We start from the raw sequence: 26587 nt of genomic DNA, 5'->3' as shown, positions 1-26587 counted from the left end.
TGTGCCGGGACACCCCTGTACCTGGCGGCGTATTGAGCTGGCTCATGTCACGTGACAGGAGACGAGCGAATGAGCGTCAATGTGCGACACAGCCGACAGCGACACAGCCAAGGGCCTGAAAATGTGTATGTTTTTGTTCATATTTAATTTATTTCATTCATATTTATGTTATTTATTTTAATTTTAATTTTATTATGTATTGACCATAATACATTTTGTATAAAAGGTCTGTATTTGTCTTGTGATTTGTCTTAAATGTAATAATATTTTTACTGACAAAAATTGCCAATAAGAAATTAACAGTATCGGTATCGGTATCGATATCGATGAAAATGCAAGAAAAAGTATCGGTATCGTATCGAATCCTAAAAGTGTGGTATCGTCCATCCCTATTAGAAATCGCAAAAGCAGTCACAGAAATGATTTGCAATAATATACACTGGCTTGATCTAAAGGTATGGCTATTTTATGCACTTTTAATATTTTATAGCCACGCTAGCAGCGTGACATGGCAATGTCAGCCTGTCTGTCCATCCACTGCTTTGGTCCAGACAGAAATATCTTAAAAACTATTAGATGGATGAAAGTGTGATAGATGAAGGATGAAAGCTACTGATTTTAGTCATCCTCTGACTTTGGATCTAGCGCCACAATTAGGTTGATATTTTTGTTTTTAGTGAAATGTTTCGTCAAGTATTGGATAGATTGGATTACATTTGGTTAACACATTTATATTCCCATTGATTCACTTTTAATGTATACATTACAATACCTGCTAAAATAATTAAATCTGCCTCAGCTGTACTTTGTGTTAAGTTCTAATCAGCAAATATTACCATGCTAACACGCTAATCTAAGACGGTGACCATGGTAAACACTTACGAGACATCAGCATGTAAGCAACTTATTGTGAGCAGGCTAGCAGTCTGATGCTAGCATTTAGTTTAAAGCACCGCTGTGCCTAAGTGCACCTCCAAAGAGCCTGTTGAAAAACAGGTTGAACACAGGTTATGACATGGAGCCATAACTTGCGTCAGGTTGTAGCTACATAAACACGTCAGTTTAAATTAATTGTTGATTTTGTTCTCATGAAGGTCTTGTGGATATTATAAGGTGAAGTAATACTAGCATTACCTTTGAAATGTGGACGGACACGCAGTCATGTCCACATGCAAACATTGATGCACATCAGCCAACAAATCAGTGGAGCAGTAGGGGAGAAGAAGGTAAGCTTTTAAAAAGGTTAAAGTTGTCACTGCCTGGCAGACTGGAAGTATGGCCTGCTCATGAAGACCCAGTAACAGCCTCTTTTAGCCAGTCTTGGCCCACCATTACAGCATCTCCCTGATCAAATGGATGCCATCTGTCTGGCCAGGCTTCTGTAACCGCACCGCAGCAAGCTGGTTGGCTGGCTCAGACAGACGCATCCTATCTCGTTTTTTTGCATACACATAAGCTCATTCTCTTTTCTCCCTCTTTTGTTCAAACAAACAGGTGAATCCAGCCAAACATGCAAATGTCTGGAGAAAAATGTTATGAGATGGCAACAAGCATCTTGCTGGGAATGAGATGTACCGTGTAAACGATGATCGATGGTAGTCTTGTCGTTGGACAGTGGACGTTAGATTGATCGGCCAAATTCTCTCACTGTTCAAACACATTGCTGCCTCCTCCAAATGGCAGGAAGGCTTGAACAGGATCACATCCACAGCAAACATGAATTTAATTGTATTCACTCTCATATTCAGCCACAAAGCATAACCATTGTGCCTGGCTAACAATAAGAGATTGGCAAGTTTAACAAGTAATTACTTACTTATGGTTTCTAAACATTTTACACTACTGTACCAACCTGCAATTTATGCAATTACAAGTTATCCTTCATTTGTACAGTATGAGAGCCACATTCTTCATTTAAGTTTACACAATACCCTCTTCCTTATGAAAAGGAATATAAGGTTGTTTTTATCGCTGCTGTGCCATGTGTAAGACCTATTACAAGCGCCCTTGCAGAGTGAGCCGTGACTCCTAGAGGGGACTTACGAGATCTGTACTCGCTTCTCATCCAATTCACCTCAGGATGAGATGGTGTGTTCATGAGAGCCTGTAAGACCTTACGAGGGGCTCGTATTCACCTTCCAATATCACCAATACTACTGACATTAGCACACCGCTCCCCCATACATTTCCAGCGCTGGTGTTGGATAACATCCGTTAGACACAACTGTAGGACTTTCATCTCCTCAGGCACCAGAAAATCTCCCCTGTCTTTTGCAGGAACCCAGTTGCACACATTCATACCTGGAAGCTGCCCAATACAACCACAGTCTGATCTGCTGGCCACTGAGCAGTGGAGTTTAAGGGACTTGCTCAAGGGCACCTTAATGGTGGTAATGAGGGAGGGACCCAGATTTTATCCTGTCGGTCTGGGGATTGAACCGACGACCTCCCGGCTATTCATTTCAGCGCTGAAATGGTACTCAAGTTAATTTCAGGTGTCTTCATCTTATTCTGGCGGTAGGTTAGTGCCGTATGCTTGGATATTGCGTTTCTGGTTGAGATTCTTTACACTTGGTTAAAAGGCTAATGGGCCGTTCACATTGTACGCGCAAGCGGCAGCGCTGCGCTATGAAACCCATTATTGTCAATGGCTTGCGTGCGCAAGAACTGAAGCGGCATTTTGTGGCCACAGTGCGCTGTGACGTGCATTCAAGTATCTGAAAAAAACAACAAATACAATCCTATGTTACATTTTTTTCTCAGTTACTTTGGTGCTTTTGTCAAATCATAATTTGCATTTGCAAAACAGTGAGTGCATTTCTTAAAACAATTGGTGTAAACTGCACCGCATAGTGACTGACCTGAAAAATCATGTATCTTAATGGAAATCGTTTGCTTGTGTCCAAAGCAAGTATTTATACCAATGAATCAAACTGACAAGTCCTTACACCATTGTTTATACCAAGATAGTGAAACTGGTTTGTGTTGTTGTCCATATTTAACAGTTTACTCTGTAAGTATAGTCTAATGAACAATGCACATGAAAGGAAGCACTATTCGCTATGTGACAAAGTTACACATTATTGTCATCTCTGATCTGAGAAATGCGCCAAAGCAACTGAGAAGAACTGTAGCCTACTGTTATGAGCTGCGAAAACCAAATACCAAGTTGATTATACAGCTCCATACAGGTATTTGTAGGCTATATTTGTATTTGTATATTTATATGATGTAAAATATGTTTGGACTGATTGACACAAGTCATGTTCATTTTCATTGAAGTTCACATATAGGTAGTTAGGTATATGGCCTTTACACAGAATAACTACCCATTTCCAAGTGTGTAAACTCCAGTTTTGGAGGAATTAATTGCACATATACATTAAACAAAGTGCTTTCCAGAGAATGAATGATGAATGTCTCTTACTTACTTATGTATGTAAACATGCAACGACACATAATGTTGAAATGCAACATTTTATTTAGAAATGAAAATAATCCACACGTCTTCATCTATTTAGAGGAGGAGTGTAAGAAAAGGTGGAAGAACCTATCTTTGGTGATTGTGTTACAGTACACTGTACTTTCAGTCTCTCATAGGAGGACATGATCTCCACAAGCAATAACCCTTCTCAAACATGCTACCATAAACTTCATTCCCACATCCTATTATCTTTATTTGAGGCGTCTTTGTGAGCCAGAGCAGCAGTCATTTTGAGATTGATTTGAAATTGTAAAGTTTGTCCTGTAAAGGCAACCATAGATAACTAATGCAAATAATGACACAGCATTAGATAAGAATGTGGCATGCACAGTAAACTTATGTAGGTAATATTAACATAAGTCACACTGCTGTTTTACTGTAAGAAAAGTCAACAAAAGGATGTATGACAGTATAATGTGGACTGGAATCTGTGTGACACATCTAACACCAAGTTATCAAAAGGCTAAGGTACAATCTAACAGAAGGTTCGAGGTTGAAAATGAACACTATTGCACCTTAGTGGGTGCTTGAGTGGAACCGATCCTTTTCTATTCGCACATCTCAACCCAAAACACAACGATGTGATACACAAACAGCGAAATGCACATACAGTTTTGTCAGATATTTTTATATGTATGAGTCAAACTCATACTTCCAGCCACTAATGAGCCTTGTTCTGGGGTTTCCATCTTCTTTACCACTCTGCCCTTCAAAAGTATTCCTTTACCCTCACCCTTCTTAGCATGTATACCTCCAAAAACATTACACCAGTAAAACAAATAGTCATGGCTTTTTAAATATGTACCCCCTCAAGCCTGCCCCAGCTGCAGCTGTGGGTGACATTTCTCATTTGCTGAAGAGTCCAGAGGAGAAAAAAAAAAGTTATGCTGTCTGCCTGCCTGCCCTCTCATGTGAATCATCCAAAACTGTAATAACATCACTGCAACATTCTGCTGCACAGAGACTCAATGTGGTGTGACTGCCCTGATCCCCAAAAAACAATGAAAAGCAGCAACTCGTGCAAAAGCCATGTTTTATTAGTAAGGTGGTGCTCTGTCATCTATAAACAATTATTATCATGCTAAAAGCATGTGAGCATATCCAACCTGCAATCAGACATATGATAAAAGGTGTGGAAGTACAATATAAGTGGCTAAGAGAGTGAATGAATAATACTGGTGGCTGTGATTGAAATAAGTTCTGAGACAGAGACAGCTCCATCTCTTTCTGCCAGCTCTCTGCCTGACATACATTCTGTAAAACAAAAGTGTAAAAAGTGTACCATTCAAACTAGACAGTGGTGGCGCTCACTCCACTGAATGTATCACAAAACATTTCTGTATTTTATTCATGGTTAAATCAAAGGCTTGCGCTTTGATTGCATCTAAGAGAAAAGTGGGAGTCATGTTGAGATGTGAGCGCAGCTCTGCGCTAGGCTTGCACTCAGCAAAACAGGGGAAGAGGTGGAATGTAATATTAAAAGCTAATATACAGTGAGTGAGCCAGAGGTACTTCTTCTCTCTTCAACGAAACGACACACTGTTACTGTGCTTTTTTTTGCATCTACTGAGAGCAAAACTAAAGCCATTGATCCTGAGAGAGCGGAGCACAGTGGCTCAGCTCTGAGTAGACTTTTCATTACACGCTTAAACCAAGTCACAGACATTAACAGGGATGTAGTCACTGGAAAAAAATATATAAAATGGCTTGTAAGAAAAAGAGAAATGATTAGGTTTTCTGAGAAAAAAACATTTTTACAGCATGAAATTGGTAAAATATGAGATCAAACACAAATGTCCAGTTAATTGACTCTTCTACTTTAACATTTGCTGTGGTATGGACAGTATGCATTAACCTGCACAGTTTGGAGCCAAAATTATTTTTGCAATCTTACTTATAGCCAGGATGTCCTACAAATGTAAAAGCTCAGCGGCAAGATTATAAAAACTGATGTTTTTGTTTGTCTTTAATGAAGGAGCTTAAGCCCACAGGCCTTGATGCAGATTCAACTCCACAAGGACAGAAACAAAAATATAATAAGAGATGAGGTGAGGGATCCAGTTATACAGTACATCAGTACAGTTCCAGCACTCTTTATTTAGCATGCATGTGTGCCTTGCAGTTTATGCCTTGGAGAGGGCTGAAATCCACGAGGAAGAGGAAAGATTTTTATGATCAAAGACGGCATGTTGAAAGGTATTCAGTTCCATCAGCTCAGTTCCAATCATACTCTTATTTTGTACACATGTATGCCATCCTCATACTTCCACTGATGCGTTCAGAGAAAAAGGTTGAACAAGTGCCTTAGAGCAGGCATTAATCCTCATTTAAATTCAACTCAAAAAAAACATACAAAAAGCAGGTCAAAAGGTATTTTTGTTGGAAAAGCTCAGTAGCACATAACCACTTAAACCTCTTGGACGTGAGATGAGGAAGAGAAATCCTCCATAGCCTGCCTGGCTGCCTGAGGTTCAAAATAATACGTATTTCCTTGCAAATACATGCTTTTCTCAGTTTCCCAAGATAATTGAAGTTAAACGTGTCTTTTTTGGCAAGTCTACAGAGGAAGCTGTATAGGGGAGTTTGTGAGTATAAAGAATAAGATTGGGATAAGACCCGAGGCAGAGGAGCTGCGGAGCTAATAGGCAGACGGGGTGTCCAGAGAACGACAAAGACAAAGAGCATAAAAGTAGGGAGAGAGACAGTGTGTGAGCGAGAAATCTCCTCTGGGTCATTAGGCTACAGACGGACACATGCAAGTACCACCTCATCCTTCATTCTCTCACTCTCCTGGCCAACGGGCGTCGGGCAGGAAGGTATGAGGGCATTGAGCCATGTTCAGTGAACCTGACGTGCTGGAGATACTGTGGCAAATGAAGATACATTGCAGGGACAGTGGCTACTAATTGTCCTACATTTTCATCAGTCTGTCGCCGTTCTCGCTGTGTACAGTACAAGTGACTGGCACATTCAATACATGATATACAATAGTGTGAAAACCACAACATGGTGGCTAATGCAGATTAAAATAAGACATCCTGTCCATTTATTCAGGTATTTGGCAGTGTCTATCTCATGTGTCGTATTCTGTATAGCAGTGAAAAGTTAACTGTGACATCTCAACCTAAGTTCCATTATTAGAGCGTCTGCTGTCAGATAAAGCTGTGATAAGACAATACGATGCTGCCTCGGCACAGCAGCCACATAGATTCATCCAGACACATCAGACAAGACAAATAGACCTCAGCTAATGCTGACAGAGCACCCCGGGTGGAAAATTTAGACAGACTTTCAATCATTTGTTTGACAAGTGGGGACATATTCAAGCAAGAGGATTTCTGTTTCCATAATTCCAAACCCCATAATCCATTTTTGTCCCCTGTCGGGGCTCAAATGAATGATTCACTGGGCCAAACTGAGAAAGCAAGTCACCTTGGCAACAGAGTGAACATATGCAGCTAAAGTTTCACGTTATTATGAGTGTGAAAACAATTCTAAAACACACATTTTGTTTTTACACATTGTGTGAGTTTATGTAGGTAAGGGGGTCTCCACCAACTCCTGAACACAATATCTGGCTTCTATAGCTGCTAAATGCTCCACTATGGTCACCAGCTAGTAGCTAACTTTGTTTGTCTGCCGTTTGGTGCTGGGCAGATAGTGTACAGTGGGTTCATCAGAGCTTTTTTGCTTAAAAAAGCAGCCAAAAACAACGCTGTGAGAAACCTGACACTGAACCAAAACAGCAAGTTGTGGGCAGGGTATCCAAAACGAAGCTATAAAGCTTGTAGAACTGAGAAAAACTGCAGAAACGGGGAAATAATTGTCTGTGGGTTTGTCACTACGAGCAACCCCATTCACATACATAAGTAGTCATGTGATCCATTATTAATACTGTATTCAAATATTGATTATAGCCGCTTTAAAGTAGAAATACAGATATTTAACTATAAATATTTCAGAAGCTAAAATGTTAACAAACAAGGAATTCATCAATCCAGACGCAGAGGCTGAAATCCAGAATCAATGATTCTATCTGTGTCTACAGTATTTCAACATTTTCAGAAGTGAAGCCAGAGAAGAAAAAAACATGGCTTAAAATATGCACTTGGCACTCTGAAATAACCAGCTATATGGGAAAGACAATGTTTTTTTTCATTCATTTCAGTCATTTCCTAAATTGTGACTAAAAATTGTGTTCTACAAAAAATGTATTGCAAAAAAAAAGTAATGGAGCAAAGTGAAACGATTTAGAAAGTAAATTAGTAGTATGGTTAAGACAACCTAATTTGGCTGCCACTGGGTAAATGAGTTGCTCAGGGAAAAGTGAGTCCTCTGCAAACAAAACACTCAATGAGCAACATTTGTCCCCCGCAGTGGTTCTAAATGATGCCACGTAGTAGCTCTGCTGCATCACAATTACCTGGCAGTGTGTCTCTTTGCTCCATTAACATAAGCAAGCTATTTCACTCCAGCGAGATGCCACTAAAGGGCTTGAGGGGCCTAGAGGTGATGGAGAAGCTGCATAAGATATTGTATGAATAAAGATGGTAATGATGTATGATACAGTAACTTCCTGCTGCTCTGTTTAGTATAAATAAAATGAATGCTGCAACGCGCTGGAATGAATAAAATCTGACAGAAGAAAAGTACACATAGAGGACTATTTAAAACAGACAGCTGAAAATAGACTGCGACAGACATGTGTCTCAAGGTATTGCTAGACAGATGGGTTGTTTGAACACTGTGTGACTGGTTTGTCTAATTTCATATTCTTCTATTTATCAGAAATAATTGGTGGAATGAGCTATCTGTGTTAAATAGCACCTGTGCACTCTGTCTGATACAATTATCTGACATCAAAGAAGAATTGGATCTATTCTACCTCAATCTAATCTCACTCAAGGAGGGACAAAATGCACCAGTACAGACAGTTAAAGGCTTAAGATGAGAAAGACCACTGAGTAAATAAATACTGCTGCTACTGATACAATATTGCCACAGGTGAATCAGAACAACTAACTGCCTACAGCAGTAACCTAGCATTTTTCAAAAGGCAATGAACGTGTCTGGGGTTACAGGCATAGACTATTAATATTAATGGACAACGCATCCGGTTCGGTGAAGTGCTGCAAATACGGAAGTGCCTTAAACCTGCATTCTATCTGAATTCCAGCAGGGGGCGACACGTGCAGTTGCAAAAAGAGGTCGGTTTCTGTAGAAGTCTATGAGAACGTGACCCACTTCTCACTTGATTTATTACCTCAGTAACCATTTTCGTAATCAGTTTATGGTCTCAATCGCTAGTTTTAAGTCTTCTGCAACACAGAATCATGTTCATTTTTTGAATTATGGTCTCGTTGATTTTAAAATAGGCGATAAAGCAGGGGGTGTTTTAGGGCGTGGCTATGATGTGATTGCCAGTGAAAGTGTGTCACGTAACGTAGAGTGTAAGCAGCTCCTCCCTCACTCCTCCCTCTCGTCTAAAATCGTCCCATCCGCAACCAGGATGGCTGCGCCCATAACGGCAAACTCAACGACGGATAGCAGATCTCCAAAAACCAATGGGTGACGTCACACATGCGCTGTCCATTAATATACAGTCTATGGTTACAGGTAATGTTAGAAAGTATCTGTTCAGGACTGGAACATCCACTGTGTGGAGCTTAAATGCTAGCATATCAGAGTTTAGAGAAACATATTTATAACCCCTTGACAGGGTCTCGTTTTAAAACAGACCATCTGAAAACTTTAAAATGTCACCTTAAGACAAGTTTTCAACCAACACTGGCTTTTAACATTAGCCTACGCTAGCTAGCTATAGCTGATCAAATCAGCTAGCGACAGTTGGCATTTTGGTTGACAAAATCCAACATAGCTAGAAATACGAAGCATGCTTTTGTTCATTTCTGTGTGAAATCAAGAACCCAAAGTTTCAAAAGTGACAACGATTTCTGAGTGGTACATGTACCACTGTTATCATTGTAAACTGTGTATGTGCTATGCTAAAACAGAAAGCTTGACTGTGACAGGAATAGCGGAGCTTAGTAAACAGTCAATTAAATGGCTACATATTGAGCAAGTGGTCAACCAAGAAAGAACATATAAACTTCTGTTCTACTTTCCTAGTTTAGACACATCAGTGGAGCTCACTTCTAAGTGAATATTTGATTATGTGTGGAGGGAAAAAGTCAAGAAATGGTATACAGGCCATAGGAAGTGCCAGTTCAACCTCCACTCCTACCTCCCCTCTCGCCGGCCATAAAACGCAATGTAATAGGATTCCTAAGCTTTTCCAGTGACTGCTTCCACTATCACACAGACATTTAAGTGCACTAATCCATGACAAATTGTCTCATCTGATCCATGACAAATCGTCTGAGGGGCCGATAGAGACGAGGAGATGGAGGGAGGGAGGAGGGAGAGGTGGGGAGTCGGTGGGGTGGGCGGGCAAGACGATGAAGGGTTGGGGGGAAGAGGCCAGGCACAGAGAAAGAGCTGCTCGGCACCTGAATGATCAGGCAGTTATTGCCTAGTTTTTTTAGAAAGGTTGCTTTCATTACCTCGAAGGGCATGCTGTGTGATAGAAAGTGAGATCATATAGTGCCGATGAGCTCTCTACCTAAGCCCAACGTTTTCAAAGCAATTATAATCCCATGTGTGGGTAGATTATAGGATTTTACTTCCTTTGTTGGCAAAAGGCAGGGTTTCTAATAATTTGCAGTGTATATAATTTATGATTCCCATCGCCCTATAGTTTAATTTAGCTCTTAAAGAGGTGGTTTTACATGATACACACACAAGTGAATATTTAGTAAAAGAAAAAAGCATGGATGAAAGAAGGGCTTTTCCACAACCATGGACAGCAATGACTTGGATCTGGAAAAATATGATTAAGGCATCATCCATTGAAGTGAATGTAATTTAATTGAATTTTCTTTCACCATCAATTCCCACACCAATTAGTCCCCACAGTTTAATGGGAATGTAAATAAAGCTGATTTACTTGCAAAACAAAAACAAAGGGAGCCTATACAGAAAGCTGTTACCTGTGGGTAGTATGGATGGATCTTCCGTTCATAAAAGCTCTCACACCTCCAGCAAAAGCGAAGCAGCAAAATTACCACTTTGAAGAGATGACTGTCTAAAAAAACAGTGCATATTCACTTTTGCGTTTCTGCCGCTAACGCCAAGCTCTTGGTAATGAGGAGTCTGAGAACTATGGAAATTAGTTCCTAGTTGAAAACGGTGTGTTCATTCACTTTGTGTGCCAGTGAAGCTAATTTCTTCGCATTTCCAAACACTGCCAGAAAAATAATAATCAATCTTCTGAAGCAGCCATCCGTTCGGCAATGGGGGAAAAAAAAGGAAAGAAAAATCAGTTCATACTGTGTACGTATTGCTTCCAGACATCAACCCTGTCCTCATTTAGCAAAAGACAGCTATCCTAAATCAAGTTCAGGGTTCATTTCAACACCCTGTATCTTGTCAGATGTTCCCTAAAACCCCAACCCTTAGATCTAAAGTTTTAAAAAAAGACTTGAGCTTGAAGCTCAAGATACAGAGAGCTAAAGTTGAGCACTACATTATTTTTGACAGGTTGTGTACTTGAAGCTGAAGATGCATTTCTTAATTTACCCAACACATCCTTGTTGATGATCCCGCTGTTGCTCTTGTTTGACCATATGATGCATCTTGGCTAATCAAAGTAATTACATGTTTTCTTCCACCTCAAAGAGTTTTTGAACATTATGGCACACTGAACAATGAGCTCATTAAAATGCCTTCCAATCATCTGTGATTAGACTTCACAAATCAGTGGATGAAACCATAATGGCAACACCACTGCATTCGTTATCAGCCTTTTCAACTACTGTACACCATCACCCATTCTGTGTACTGTGTCACATTGTTTATGTACATGCAAAAATCAGCATGCCTATGGCTCACAGTTTAATCGTTTCATTTCAGCCTTTGATTATGGCATTCTTTCAAATGAACAGCAGATCAATTACACAATAAGGAGTTGAGTATAGTTCTATAATTATGCACATATACACTGCACTGCCTTGTCATCATGGCTGCCAAAACAAAAAGGTTAACCCTTGTGTTGTCTTCCCGTCAATCATGCAGTTTTTAGTTTTTCTGGGTCTGGGTTTTCTGGGTTTTGGTCTCTTTGACACTTTTATCACTATACCCGATGTTTTTGAGAATTTTCCAGATGTTTTTGTCCCTTTTTTTTCGATGTTTTTGAAGCTCTTTTCAACGTTATTTCATCAGTTATTTTCTTAAATGCTATAAAATTGAATGAAACACCCAAATTCAATGAAAATAGTGAACTGATCATTTATTTTACTTGTGAAGAGCATTGTAGGGAACCATCCATGTTATTTCTTTTTGACAATTTGTTTGAAAGAAAACCCAAATTTCTGACATAGAAACTTTTTGAAAATGGGTCAAAATTGACCCGAGGACAACAGGAGGGTTAAAGAAAACATCAGCAGCAGAACGCTATCAAAGTGTAACAGGCAAGTAGAGTTAGTTTTACAGCTGCACCTGGAACAGGAATCATGTTGTTCTATTAGATCTGAGACTCTCTTAAACTGCCCTGTCAGAGTCAATATAATAAAAGCAGCAGCTAAAGTGTTGTTATATTCAGACTGCCCCTCTGGGTATTGATACATTATGAACATGGCTACTGTATGCATACTTCAGCTGAACAAGGGTAAATAAATACAGTACCTGCGTAGCGTAACTAAATGACAATACTGTAGACAGTCGGGAGCGCTTTCATTTTAACACTTAATCTGCAGTAACTTCAGCAATGTACTGACAATGTAAATCTGTTGAACTTTTACTGACTTGTGATGGAGTCCAATACTATGTCCTGTCAGGAGTGGCCTGGTTTCTGCAAGCAGCAGTCTTGGCAATGAGCACTTCTGCTCGCTGTGTTGGCAGGTGGGGAGACTGCAGAACGGGGCTTTTGTGTTTGTGTGTGTGTGTGTGTGTGTGTGTGTGTGATGTCACATTCAGCTCATCTGTCAATGTAGTGGATTATTTCTTAAGAGACCAGAATTGGCTGCCCAGAATCAGGCCACCATCAATCTTCAGCCACACTAGCAGGATGCAGGGGAGGCTGTGTGGAGCTGAGGCTCACGGGAAAGAGAGCGGCACCGCTTCCTGAGCAGGTGACGGAGCAGTCAGGCAACTCGTTACTCAATCTCTGCTTCAGCGGTGACTATGCTGATTTGTCACGGAAACATTTGAAAAATAAATAAAATCAATGCAATCTTGAAACTTTATCTCAGTAGTCTCTTTTTCTTTGGTATGCAACGACAGCTCACGGTTGCAGAAGGCAGATAAGATGACATTCATAAACACTGTTAGATGCTTCAACAGGCCGGAGCTCAACATGACCTTCACTTCCTCCTCAGGTACTCGCACAGCCCCTTGTCTGTGTATCTTTGTCTATGTGGGGTAGTTTGTGAGTTTTTGTACCACTCAGTATCTCACACAGTCAGCTGGGCTGCATGCCAAAATTCACAAAAATGTATTTCAGGACATGTTTTCCTACTACATACCAACCCCTGACTTCCCTTTAAAATGCGGAATATGACTGTACAGAAGACAGTCCAGTAGCAAAGCATGCCACATCACAAGGTACAGATAAGCAGCTTCGCCTATCTTGTCATCAAGCAATAAAACAATAATGAATCAATAATCTGAGCAAATGGAAGGCATGTGTGAGTCTAAGATTAAAAATTACTATTAATCTGTTTATCAGCACAGACATTTTGAATCTTGTATTTCTCATGCTTCGTTAATGAAACCATTTCACAACTTAATTTTCTGTATGGCAAGCAGTATATCACACATCTTTTCATCGTCGTTTAGAAACACGGAAACATGATTTGATTACCTAAAAAAAACGACAAAGCATTAAAGCCAATGGATTTTTCATGGCAAGACATCTTTTTTTTTTGCTACACCCTACATAGCCATATCTATTTATACAGTATCTGAGGGTTCTGGCCTCAATGAAACCAGAGAGCTTCTCAAATTATAAAATCAATTCTAATTCAAATATTCATCATAGCATTTCAATTCTGAGAGAGCAGTTCTGGTTAGATGGGTTAACGCTACTCCACGGCTGAATAAGATTGATGTCAACTTAATCCTCTTAAAAAAAACATGATATACTGTAAATTGTACAGTTGCCGAGCAGCAGAGAAAAAAACACAGACAGAGATGTGTTCTCTTCGTGCGCCCAGTGGTGATAGACCCTCATCCTTAGGAAGCCTGATTAGGATAGTAAAATATCATAACATGTCCTCAGATTATGATTGTCAGTACCAATTATGGCTGTCATCCATCACAGTTTGTTTAATTTTAAAAGTTTTCTGGAGAGTACTGCATCGTCTCAGTGTGAATGCTGGTACACTGTAAAACATCTTTTTTGATTGCCTCTTGTTGATGTTACTCAAAATTGAGAGGCTCAGCCTAAAATCAGTATAATAACATAAATAAAATCTGAGTTAAAATGATCAAATCAACAGAGTGTGTGTTTATCATCCACCTGTACAGTGTAAGCTTACATCCTCTCAGACCTGATGTGTCCTGACACAGCTCCAGTATCCCCAGATGGCCCATGAAAATGCCACACCATAATGGCCTCAGTGAGAAAATGGTGTATAAATGTGTGAGCATGTGCATTTCTGTACCCTCCTTAATGTTGTATGCAGTAAGTGTGTGAGTTGATCTGTGTGACAGAAATCTTCCAGAGAACCCCCAGCCAACAATCTTTTGCCTAGATGACTCTTCTCGATCTACGACGGGTGTGGTGGTTGAAAGGGGAGGGGTGACGGCTCTTATTTTTTTCCCCTTTCTTTCCCTTTGGGACAACTGCATTATTCAAGAGACACTTACTGAGCCTTGCACTTCCTTGTACATCTTTGGCACCAAGCTCGACTTGCCATCCAGTCAAAAAGAAGGAAAAAAAACAGAAAAAACTGGAAGCCAGCCTTTAAAAATTCATTTGGAGCTCTCTGTCGCTCATCCCTCACCCTCTTGTTCCAATTAACGGGACCCGGATACTTTGAGAACTTTATATCTATCATAGCTGGGATTTTCTGGGGTCAGCTGTTTTAAACCAAAAGTAAGCCAATTCTCCATCATGCTGCTTAAAGCCACCAATGTTCAACACAAGCATGGAAAATCCAATGCAGGACTTTTTTTCCTCTTGCTGTGCTTCAACTACTGTCTTTTTGCTTGGCAATGCAACATACACAAAGCGAACCAAGCAGGAGATAGCATCAATGTTTAACAGCCACTTGGCTTCTGGAGAGAGCCCCACTCTGAACGAGGGTTCAGCATGGGAGTCACACTCATTGTTAGAAGCTTAAAGAAAGCCCTCGCTTTGCTCAAGAAAACCTTTGCCTTCCCTGTAACACTCCCACATACACCATAAGCAATGCTGGTAAGCTTTTCCATAATCAGAGAATTAGATCCGCCTCAGCGTCTACCCTCCCCTTTAGCCCCTACGGTGCAGAAGGCGTCAGGCTTAATTGCGAAACATTGCTAGTGCAAAAGAGGGAAACATAATTGTCATTTCCATCTAAGCCACAGTGATCAAAGCTCCCTTGGCTACCAGCACAGTAATAGGGATTTTTGCCTACAGCTTGTCCTACTCGTAACAGTCTGCCAGTAAGATTCAGGGTGTCATAGTCAAGAATTCTTTGCTGCACATACACATCATCTCCCTACTAGCTAACTAACAATGTTTGAAGATGCTCTTTATCCTACAGGGTTTCCATGTTGAGATTTAAACAAAAGTAAACAACCTACATATTTCTTCTATAAATAGCACAAAATGTATAGATATAGTATGACTAAATATAAGAACGTAACATGCAAGAACAATTAGTAGTCTTTTCCTTTGCTTTACTGTGAGCACGGTGAATCATCATGTTACAGTACAGTACTGTGGCAAATCATTCTGACACTGTGCAGCAGTCTCTTGCTGTTGCTTTTAAAACAGCCAAAGCTGAGAACTGCTGCCCCATCGAGAGGGCAACGTCTTGCACTGTAATGCTGTGCTGTGAAGCCGAAATCTGACAAAAAGGAACACGTACCCAGGGTGAGAATGTCAGTGCGACCGGGCCGGGCCACATGGTGCTGCTGGATGGTCTGGTAGAGTGTGGCCTGGCACAACAGCAGGAAGCCGAGGCTAATCCACATGGCCAACAACCAGGACATGGTAAGGCCGAGTCTGCAGGACGGTACACAGCGGGGGAGAAACAACAGGGAAATACAGACAGAGTTGTATTACAGCATGTCTCCATACATAAACACACACATTGGGTTTGCTTTAAAGTGCCAATCAAAAGAAACTAAATAGTATGCTGCTATCTATTTTGATATAACCTAGAAAGAATTAGACCAATATCCCTACTAGTGCGATTTATTTAAAAGGTATGTGTATGGACATTTTCTTATAATAACAGTAGGAATGAAAAGACAGAGATGAGGCTTCAATAAAAAAAGAGCAGACTCAAACACAAAGATAGTCTTGTCAACATCTGTCTGGTCCAAACCTGTCATAGTCTGAAAATGACTTAATGACCACACAAAAAAAATTAAATGAAATTCAGAAAATGGACAATACCCTTTTATCATACTGCAATGATTTTATAGAGCTTGCTAGGTTATCTATTTATGGAAATAACAGTTCCATTAACAACAACAGCAGCAACATTTAAGCCTTGAATATTCTAAAAAAAGGTTTATAAGAGATGCATTTTATTAAGCACGAACAGGCTTCTTGCAGATTTGTTCAGCGAGTGCCTAATGGCTGGTGAGGGCCAGCATATGGAGACACGCCTTAGCCCTCATTGAATAATGAGGCTCTCCTCCTTTCCAGGTGTTATTAGCTCTTCTCTCCATTCAGGACCCCGCAGTGAGAAATTTAAAAGCCCACCTCCTCTAACTCAAATTGTGGCTTGGTGTGTTTAGGCTCCCTGCTGACTACACCCTGCTCAGTGAGACTGATTATGACCGTTTAGAAAAAATAATAGTCCTTGGACGGATCTATAGTCTTGAGAATAAAAAAATTCACCTAAATCACAGCACTGAGTTTTCACACACTGATTGCATTTGTTTTACATTTGTCATTTTTCACTGAGTTGGCGACTTTTTGAGTGAATATGATGCTCTAATGTGATAGTGTTAATCTAACACTCCTTTAATGTTTGCTTCTACCATAGCTCAATACACAAGAGAATATAAAGCAGACTGTAAGCCTCAGGGAGTCAATATGAACTTCAAACCATGTAAATTGCACATTTAAATAAGGAGTCTGTATAGACAGATATGTTTTAAATGTCTGAAGAATAAAAGAAGGCCTGATCCAATACAGTACATTGTTTCCAGAAAGCATCAAAGCCACTGCTTGCTTGTTTGCTCCAACTCGACCACTTTGTGTTTTGATGTGCATCCGAGATTAAAGCCATTAGGCTACTAAATGTTGCCCGCGTGTTCTGTGCCCTCAGTGACATTGAGACTGCTTATAAATTCAGCGAAAATTAAGCATTATGAACAGCACATTGTAAATCCCCACCCCTGCACTAAATACACCATAATCCGCTGTTCTGTTGAAATGTGAACTGGCCCCATGGGTATGTCTATTTTTTTTTTTACCCACACAGTATTTCTGTTCGCCAAGCTGGCTTCATATTCATAAGAATCGTTGCGCTTGCATGGTTAACTGCATATTGCATAGACTCAGAGCTCCTCCCGGTTTTCGGAAGGCATTCTTGTCGAACATAAAATGTGGTTCTTACCAGCAGCGTTTTACCAGAGACGCACGACAGACTTTCAATAAAAACGAACAAGCATGATCATCATTTGAAAGGAACTTCAGAGGAAAAGAAAGCAGCTTTCAAGAAACCAGAACCAAACTCTTCTAGTCGCTGTTGCAGCCTCGTTTTTTATAGCGCACGAGAGCTTTTATATAAATATCCATCTTGTTTTCCATGTGACAAAGAAAGACAATAAACGCAGTTTACTCTCAGTTTTGTAACGTCACGTAAAAACGAGGGAGGACAGCTCCTCTATGCGTAATTCCATAAAGTCCAGCGCGTGATAGTAAATGCGGTCGAGGAGTAAAAAAAAAAAAAAAAGGTCGACACACCTGCAGGCGCACAACCTACCGATGCACGTGCGTTCAACATTGATTTGGCAAATTTAGATTCCTTTTGTTTCTCCCAGCCTGCACTTATTCTGCTGTGGAGACAACTTCAGCGATGACTCCCCAAAACGCATGTGTCTGATTGTCACACAGCAGGAGAAAACCACTGAGGATGATCGAGGTGTCCCAACATTACAGTAGCCTATTTAGGCTTCCATCTCATAAATACATCTGAACTTTTTGCATTTTATTAAATGCAATGCACTTGTCTTTCAGCATGCTATAGTATTAATAGTAGGAGTATTAGTATATATATATTCTATTTGTTTTAAATGCATTTGAAACTTATTTAACATACTCGTCAAATACAGAATGTATTGTCATATACAGTACAGGGTGTTTTTAGTGAAAGCTGTTTTTCATATTTTACTACTGTCTCCTAGTCAAATCATATGAGCTTTACTTAACTCGGACACATTTGTCTGTATCTCTAAGATACAGTTGTCCTGGAAAATCAACACCCCACCCAAATCGCCCCCAAACACCAGAGGTATTCCTCGAAAGTCCCACACCCTTACCTGAGCAGTGTGTTCAGGAGGAAAGGAGCTCAGTCAGAATCACTGCCTGCCTGTCTGCCCAGCAGACTCACTCCTCTGTCTTAAATCCATCCATACTTTGAAGCCAGGGATTCCAGCCCGAAATTCCAGTAACAGAGAAGCCGAACAGCGCACAAAAGGGGCTAAAATGCTGTTTCCCACCCACCCCCCCCCTCAGTATTCACTCCTCTGGACCCCCGCTGCTCAGTTCCTTTTTAAATCCTTGGCAACACAGTCACCAAAAGCAAAACACCCAGGGGTCTGTGTCACAAACTGGCCAGGATTTGAGGTGATGGGAGGCTGATCATGTCACTACTTTATCAGCCACAAACGTGCAGATCTCTTATCTTCTCCTTCCTTCAGTCTGTGACTCTTCTCCGTCAGTAGAACTCCTATGTTGTGATGACAGGGAGCTAATTTACCCCTCCTTACTTGCTGTCTCCTTCTCACGAGTGCAGCGGAAGGCTCCAGTGTGATGACTGCTCTGTCTGCTCTTGGCTGCGTCCCCCCATTGAGAAGCTGTGCTGATAGTGTGAGCCTCAGTCCTCTCTCCAACGCACTAAGTAGAGAGTCTGTGTCAGAGAGGCACAGCGAGCGTGTGAGTGAGCGTGTGTGTGTGGGTGTGTGTGTGTGTATTACAATGTAGCCCGCTGCCCAGCTGGAAAGAGAGAGAGAGAGAGCAAGAGAGAGCTGAGAGAGAGTCAGATCACATGTCTTAAAGCAAGACTGCCCACTTCTGCATCAAGACATCAGTAAATGAAGAATGCTTTAATAACCCCCCCCCCCCCGCCCCTTTACATCCCAACCTCCCTTCCACTACATCAGGAGGCATGCCAGTATAGCCTTCAGCCCACTTTGAATGTGTCTGCACATGTATGTGTGTGAGTTGGAGAGGGCGTGGAGGGAGGATGACTGAATGTGCCATTTAGTCATCGCCCGCCGGCATTTGAGGAGTGAGAGTAAAATATGCTCAAAGCACAGCACTTTTAATAGAAGACAGAGTGCCTCATCAGAGTGCTGAAATCACCATATTATGCTCTTTCTACCTGTTTTTGTGGTGATGAGTGTGGATTTGTTTTTACGGCCTGCCCTTTTTGGATGTTTCCCACTGCCGAAACAAACTTGCATCTGCAGTAGCAGTCTGAAAGAGCCTGTGAGCATCCTTCTGTCACATAGTCGCAAACTCAACCTGCTGGCTCTGAAAGAAAGACATACACTGTGTTTGGTGTGTGTGTGTGTGTGTGTGTGTGTGTGTGTGTGTGTGTGTGTGTGTTTGTGTGTGGGTGGGTGTGCACATGTGTTTCTGCTGTAAGCCATGCAGGCAGGTGAAAGAAGCCAGTCTTGTTTTGTGGAGTATGTTTTCCTCCAACACATTTCCTTCCATGTGGAAGAGCTCCCCTTCAACTCATTATACTCTTAAACAGAGATTTACAGTATATGGCAATCCCACGCACCTGCATGGCTGACTCACTTACTGTCTGACATTTCACAAAAAACTGACCCTATGCTACTCACAACAATACACAGCTGAGGGTCTAAATAAGCTGGCAGACGGTGCGGATAGTGTTGGTACTGTGGGGGAGTACAGACGGATGAATTTGATGATGAATATCTGGAAAAAACTTTGACTCAGAGCTCTAGCGGCACCCTAATTTTTTGGCACGCTATGATTTGTGTGAATACAGTCCATGTATGTCTCAGAGAGCTATATTGCAAAATGATCAGCTTCCTGGTTGTTGTTATGTTGTCTAGGTACTGTATACTTTTTGAGATGGTTAATAAGCCCTTTGATTGCTGGTCACTGTGCCATGCCACAGGCCAGTCTGTCCCATCTGCTGCTGCTATCACCTCAGCTTGTTCTTTGCATGCCATAGTGTGATTTGACAGCCAGATGCACAGAGCCCCACAGAGTTACAAACTGCTGGGGAGAAAGGGGCTTAATGTAGAAAAACACATTGTACATGGTTATTATTCCCTCTGTTGGATTATTGTAATTGTGATGTGAGTACCTGAGTGGGTAATATATAGTAGCTGTTAACAGAGACCTCTTGTAGCTGAAAAACTGGGCGAAGAAATAAGAGTGGTGTGGTAGTTATTCCTGTTTTAAGCCATGTTTTGATGTGGTTTTGCCTTTGGACTCCATCCTATGTATTCACATAGTTCTGTAATAATCTAATGTGAATGCAGTTATGAATAGTGAAGCTGCCATCTGGATCTCTATTAAAGCATGCCACATGTTAAGTGACCAGATTCACGTTAAGCAGGAACTGCAGAGTAATTACCACATTGATTAGTGTTTCTATAACGTCAAGCTATATTTGCACAAAATGGCCTGATCACCAATGAATAGGCTTATTTGTATTCATGCATAGTTGTTGATGTTTCCTTTTGAGAGGAGCATTAATAGCATGCACGCTTGAATTTCATTTTGTCTTCAGCACTTAATGTTTCTATGATCTGTCCCATTGGACTGAGATGAAGGCGTGAAATAAAACAGGCCCACAAACAAGTCTCAGAGGAGAACTTAAGATTGAAGGCATCCAATTACTACATGTTCCTTTCAGCAATGTGCAGTACCAATGCAAGTCTCCCATTTGTATCTTAATTTTTTCCTTTTGTTGATTTGTTACGGTCTCCTATTTTTCATTCTGTGTCAGTTGGAGCTGTGTTGGGAGAATGGACTGGGACAACAGAATTTCACAGTAATTCTGGATTGTTGTTGTGGTCCCGCTCTTGCCTGTCTCCCTTCTCTGGGGCTTCCATCATTTCCAAACAGCTGTCGCTGCAGCCCGTGCCAAGCCCTAACCACAACCGACCAATCACTGGCCTACTCTGTGTTTGGATCTGGGCAGCCCTGTTAAACAGCGGGGTTTGCCAATAATGCTCTCTCGCTCTCTGTCTTTCTTTCTCATTCTGTCAATCTCTTTCTTTCTGTTTCTCCCTCTGGCTAATACAATTATTCCTTCCAGTGCAGCCAACAAGCTTCAATATGTACCCGGTAGCAGTGGCAAAATACAATTTTAAACCCCCTCCCCCCCCCGCCCGAGCTTTCTGCTGCCTTTTAAAAAAATTAGCCCTTGTCCACTATTATTCCTACATACGACTAAACATTTCGCACTGGAGCAAACCAAGCATTTCTTAATCTGATGAGTGGAGTTGTTGTGTTAGTAAACCGACTCTCCATGGACACGCGCTACATAAACACTTCTATCAGAAAGAAAGGTAGAGTGACACGGGGGAGGCAGAAGCATGGGGAGAGAAAGAAAATAGCAAAAAAGAAGGAAAGATTAAGGCATAGAGAGAAAATTAATTTGGAAGAAGTATGCAGTGGCAACTCTTGCTCAGTGGTGGTTGGTGAAGGGAAGAAGATGATTCATATAAAAGAAGGAGCCTGATCTGTAGAAATGATTTATATCACATTGATTAGAGCATCCTTTTTCTGCTTTTTCTCACAGGTGTCCATTACTGAGGGGCCCTGGCTTTGAGGATATTGTAAGGTTAGTGGATATACAGGTCTCCACACATAAACCTCTCAGGCTTTACCTTCAGCTTTTCTCTGCTGTCAGCAGATCCAGGGAGAATAAACGCTAACACGTCAGTATGAACTCTAAAAGGAAAACACAAAAGCAAATTGTTATTTCATAGCCATAAACATAAATGACTTTTGCTGTCGCGTCCCTAATTACTTTCTCATTTTCATCAAGAGGCAAATTCAAGTCAGTTAGTCATTGACACACTTCACTCTTCTATAATTGGGCCATTTTAAATTCACTAGTGTTTAGCAAGGGCAGAAGTATTGTGGCATTATACCACTGTAGTCTTATGGAAGAGGTATAATGGTAAATTGCTTTTTGCATACCATCTCCTATCCCTAACCATCACCTTTCATCTGTCTGTACAGCTGCCGCTTAACATCCCATTAGTGCATGGCATATACAGTATGTAGCTACCAGTGGTCCTTCTCTGCCAGAGTGCGTATGTTGTCTTGGCATTCGTGCCTCGTGCCTGTGCCTGTTGTTATGAGCTGCTTGCTTGCTGTGGCCCTTTCAATTTGTTTGCTTGTCCGGACTGCCTTCACAATGCCAACAATAGCTCTGCCTCTCAACAAGGTAAAGACTGTTTTTACTATGGCTGCTCTGTCTCTTGAGTCTGTTCTTTGTTTCCAGCTCTGTGATCAGCTGTTGTACTGTCAGCTCAAACATGAACCCTTGTTTTAAGGCTTCTAACAGTAGGCTATGACCACGTCAGGCCTCAGTGATGTCGATGCAATGGTCTCAGGCAACTTGAGCTGTCTGCTGAAGTCCACAATCAGCTGCCAGTGGATTGCTGTAGTGATTATGGGGAGGAATTTCCAGAAACACCATGTTGTGGTATGAGACAAACAAGCTTAGACAACATCAGGTCATTCATAGGTCACAGGTCAGGGGACGAGAATATTCGGCTAGTCTCTAACAACCAAACCTGTCCATGTATGATTATGTTTGTCTCTCTACATGTTCAGGGAATCTAGGCAGCTGCATGATAAGGGAATGTTTTGTCTCAGGACTGTCTCCTTTTGGAGGTCAGTGGGCCAGCCAGACTTTTGCTCACTTCCCAGAGAGAGAGATAGAAGCTTTAGCATCTGTGTTTAGGCACTTGCAATATTCTTGTTTACCTTAAAGGTTCGGCTAAACGTAACGCCTCCAGCATGAGTTTAAATACACCTTCAGGAGGACAGGAACTTCAGAGAGTTGGGACGGCACTGCACGATTACACATCGTTAAACTGTACTGCCTGCTTAATTGTCTCCTCAATTGAGTGTTCATTAAATGCTCCTGTGTAAGTCATCAAGGTCTCCCGAACCTTCTTCACGTATGTGAAATGAGTTGTGCTGCTCCTGAGTTTGTCATTAACACCTAGACCTATTGGCACCCTGGATTGTGGCTGGGCAAATTCCCTTCCAATGTGATAATGTCCAATTTCAAATGTGTTTGTCTAAGAAATTGAACATCCAATGTTTCACTTTCCTGTCAAAATACGGCTGTGCTTAGCTGAAGCCTCATCATCTCAGTTGCACATTTATTATGTACTTCTGAATTGGAAAAATTGTATATACTTAACATACATTTGTGAAAACCAGAAAACACCGATTACATCTCAGGCGTATAATGTGTGCAACTGTAGGTAGTATTTGCTAGTGCACCAATTATGTTCTCTATTTGCATATGCATTTATATATAATGTTCCTTATTACTGCCTGGCATATGGACATATATATATATATATATATATATATATATATATATATATATATGTTGATAAACATATAAATCTTGGCAAACCATTTAGACACTGCTCTTTTTATACCGAGCAGTATCTAGTAAGCCATGGGAAGCCACACTTTTACATCAAATAGGAACATTGAAATTCACACGCGTTAAACTCAGCAGTTTATTACATTACATCACATTACATGTCATTTAGCTGACGCTTTTATCCAAAGCGACTTACAATTAAGTGCTTTCAACTGTGAAGGTTCAAACTCCAGACAAGTAGTAAGTGCAAGTACATTAGCTTTAAATAAGTAAAGCTACAAAGAGATATGTGAAAGTGCAGGTACAAGAATTTTTTTTTTTTTTAAATTTTTTATCCAAGGTGTAGTCGGAAGAGATGTGTTTTTAGCCTTCGGCGGAAGATGTGTAGGGTTTCGGCCATCCTGATGTCGATGGGGAGCTCATTCCACCATTTGGGAGCCAGGACAGTGAACAGTTGGGATTTTGTTGAGTGATTAGTTCTCCCTCGCTGTGAGGGGGCAGCAAGCAGTTTGGCTGATGCAGAGCGGAGTGGGCGGGTTGGGGTATATGGTTTGACCATGTCCTGGATGTATGCTGGGGCTGATCCGTTCGTGGCCCTGTACGTAAGTACTAGTGTCTTGAAGTGGATGCAGGCCGCAACTGGTAACCAGTGAAGAGAGCAGAGGAGCGGTGTAGTGTGAGAGAATTTGGGGAGGTTGAAGACAAACCGAGCTGCTGTGTTCTGAATGAGCTGCAGGGGTCGGATGGCACATGCAGGCAGGCCAATCAGGAGAGAGTTGCAGTAGTCTAGACGTGAGATGACTAGAGCCTGAACCAGAACCTGAGCCGCCTTCTGTGTTAGAAGGGGACGTATCCTTCTGATGTTATGCAGCATGTATCTACATGATCGGGTGGTTGCAGCAATGTTAGCAGTGAAGGAGAGTTGGTCGTCAAGTGTCACACCCAGGTTTCTAGCAGTCTGGGTGGGGACTACCACAGAGTTGTCAATTGTTATAATCAGGTCTTGGGTAGGAGAGCCCTTCCCTGGAAGGAAATGGAGCTCAGTCTTGTCAAGGTTGAGTTTCAGATGGTGTGTAGACATCCAAGAAGAGATGTCAGTCAGACAGGCTGAGATACATGCTGCTACTTGAGTTTCAGACTCAGGAAAGGAGATAATTAGTTGGGTGTCATCTGCGTAGCTGTGATAAGAAAAGGCGTGCGACTGAATGACAGACCCGAGAGAGTTGGTGTACAGAGAAAAGAGGAGGGGACCCAGGACTGATCCCTGAGGAACCCCAGTTTTGAGTGGGCAAGGTTCTGAGGTAGATCCTCTCCAAGTTACCCGGTCGGTTCGGTCTGTCAGGTAAGATGTGAGCAATGAGAGCGCAGAGCCTGAGACACCCAGATTCCGGAGTGTCGAAATGAGGATGTGGTGGTTCACTGTGTCAAAGGCAGCAGAAAGGTCCAGAAGGATGTTGATGGAGGAGAGAAAGGTTGTTCTAGCGATGTGAAGCTGCTCAGTGACAGCAAGGAGGGCAGTTTCTGTTGAGTGACCAGCCTTGAAGTCAGAAAGGTGAGAAGGGATAGGATCCAGGGGGCAGGTGGTTGGGCGGGCAGAGGTAATCAGAGTAAGAATTTGATTTGGAGATAAAGGGGTGAAAGAGGAAAGAGTACTGGATGTGATGGATGGTAAGGTGATTTCAGAAGGTGTGGTGGAGAATGAAGAGCGTATGTCATCTATCTTTTTTACAAAGTAGTTGACAAAGTGGGTTGGTAGGAGCGAGGAGGGAGGAGGTGGACTGGGGGAATCTAGGAGGTTAGAGAAGATGGAAAAAAGTTTTTTGGGGTTCGAGAAGGAGGATTCAATTTTGGTTTGATAAAAAGAGCTTTTGGCTGCAGAAATAGAGGCAGCGAAGGAGGAAAGAAGAGAGTGATAGGTAAGCAGATCACCTGGGTGTTTGGATTTTCACCATTTCCTTTCCGCTGCCCGTATAGTTGATCTTTCAGCAGGTACAGAGTCAGACAACCACGGCGCTGGGGAGGACTTGCGAGCCTGTCGTGAAGTAAGAGGGCAGAGAGAGTTGAGAGAGGAGGATAGAGTAGAGAGTAGAGTGTCTGTGGCAGCGTTGGAAGGCATGAGTTTATCTTTGACAATGTCCATATGTCCCACTACTGTTAGTAGGTGGGGCTACAGCTTTATAGGTGGCTGTGTGTATTTTGGCCGTCTCTGTTATGCTAATGTTTAGATGGTGATTTTCATTTGTTTGTGTGACTGATTTTCATGTTATATTTAAAGTATTTTAGGGATGTTGGGATTAGCAGATTTTGCCATAACTGCGGTCATATAACGTCATGGTTTCATAACCGTAAGAATTGAAAAAAACTACGATATCTATGGTGTACTGATTCCTGCATTGTTGTGTGTGACGCGTTTGTGCGGTGAAATCGCCTCTTGCGTGCGCTGCAGTACGAGTTTGTGCACTGGTTTGTTTTTGTGTATCAAAATCCACTCACCTGAAGCATTGAGAAAAAGATCTGTAAAAATGTCCAAGCGACATTCCAGTCTTATATCCTCCAATAAGGCGCCTTAAATCGGTAATGTGGGAGTATCTGTTGACCAAAACAGCGATACACAGCATTACATTCAAATCTTACATACATGGCCGCAACATAAGTTTAAAAGTTTTCGCAACATAAGTGTAATAGTAGTCCTAGCTGTCTGTCTGTGATTATGTAGTCTATGTCCATGACGTTCCACTTCCGGGATTGCTGTCCCTCTTTTTGTTGGAATTTTAAACTCCAGTCGATGTATGAGGACTATGGTTAACTGCTCCACAGATGTCAGCAGAGTAAATTCAGACAGCTAGCTAGACTATCAGAGTTTTTTGTTGCACGACTGAAACACCTTTTGAACGTACACGTTTCAGCAAAACAAGTTCCTTCAGTTCCTTCATGTAAGTACAATTCAAGAAAAAAAAATACTTTTACATCTTATAATATTGTCCTATTTGGAACTAAATCTAAGTAAGCACTGTTTTGCATACATACT

General features: G+C 41.4%; 1 protein-coding gene across 4 annotated transcripts in view; it reads right to left on the bottom strand.

The window, feature by feature from the left end:
• LOC116035139 (chemokine-like protein TAFA-1) overlaps window positions 1–18905 on the bottom strand; it is a 130486-nt gene extending 111581 nt beyond the window's left edge. Inside the window, exons 1-2 of one of the 4 annotated variants that reach the window (XR_004101274.2) lie at window positions 18248–18902; window positions 15616–15752 (exon numbers count right to left, since the gene is read on the bottom strand). Coding sequence is in view for 1 of the 4 variants with exons in the window: in XM_031278121.2 (XP_031133981.1) it covers window positions 15616–15739 (124 nt within the window). In the remaining 3 variants the exon portion in view is untranslated. Of the gene's footprint in view, window positions 1–15615; window positions 15753–17322; window positions 17554–17691; window positions 17817–18247 lie in introns of those variants that run through there. The other 3 variants (XR_004101276.2, XR_004101277.2, XM_031278121.2) reach the window with 3 other exon arrangements.
• Between the last annotated feature and the right edge of the window lie 7682 nt (window positions 18906–26587).

This window comes from Sander lucioperca, chromosome 6 (genome assembly GCF_008315115.2).
Source record: "Sander lucioperca isolate FBNREF2018 chromosome 6, SLUC_FBN_1.2, whole genome shotgun sequence".
Taxonomy (NCBI): domain Eukaryota; kingdom Metazoa; phylum Chordata; class Actinopteri; order Perciformes; family Percidae; genus Sander; species Sander lucioperca.
Note: the sequence above shows the minus strand (reverse complement) of the source record. Positions and strands in the feature narration are given on the sequence as shown.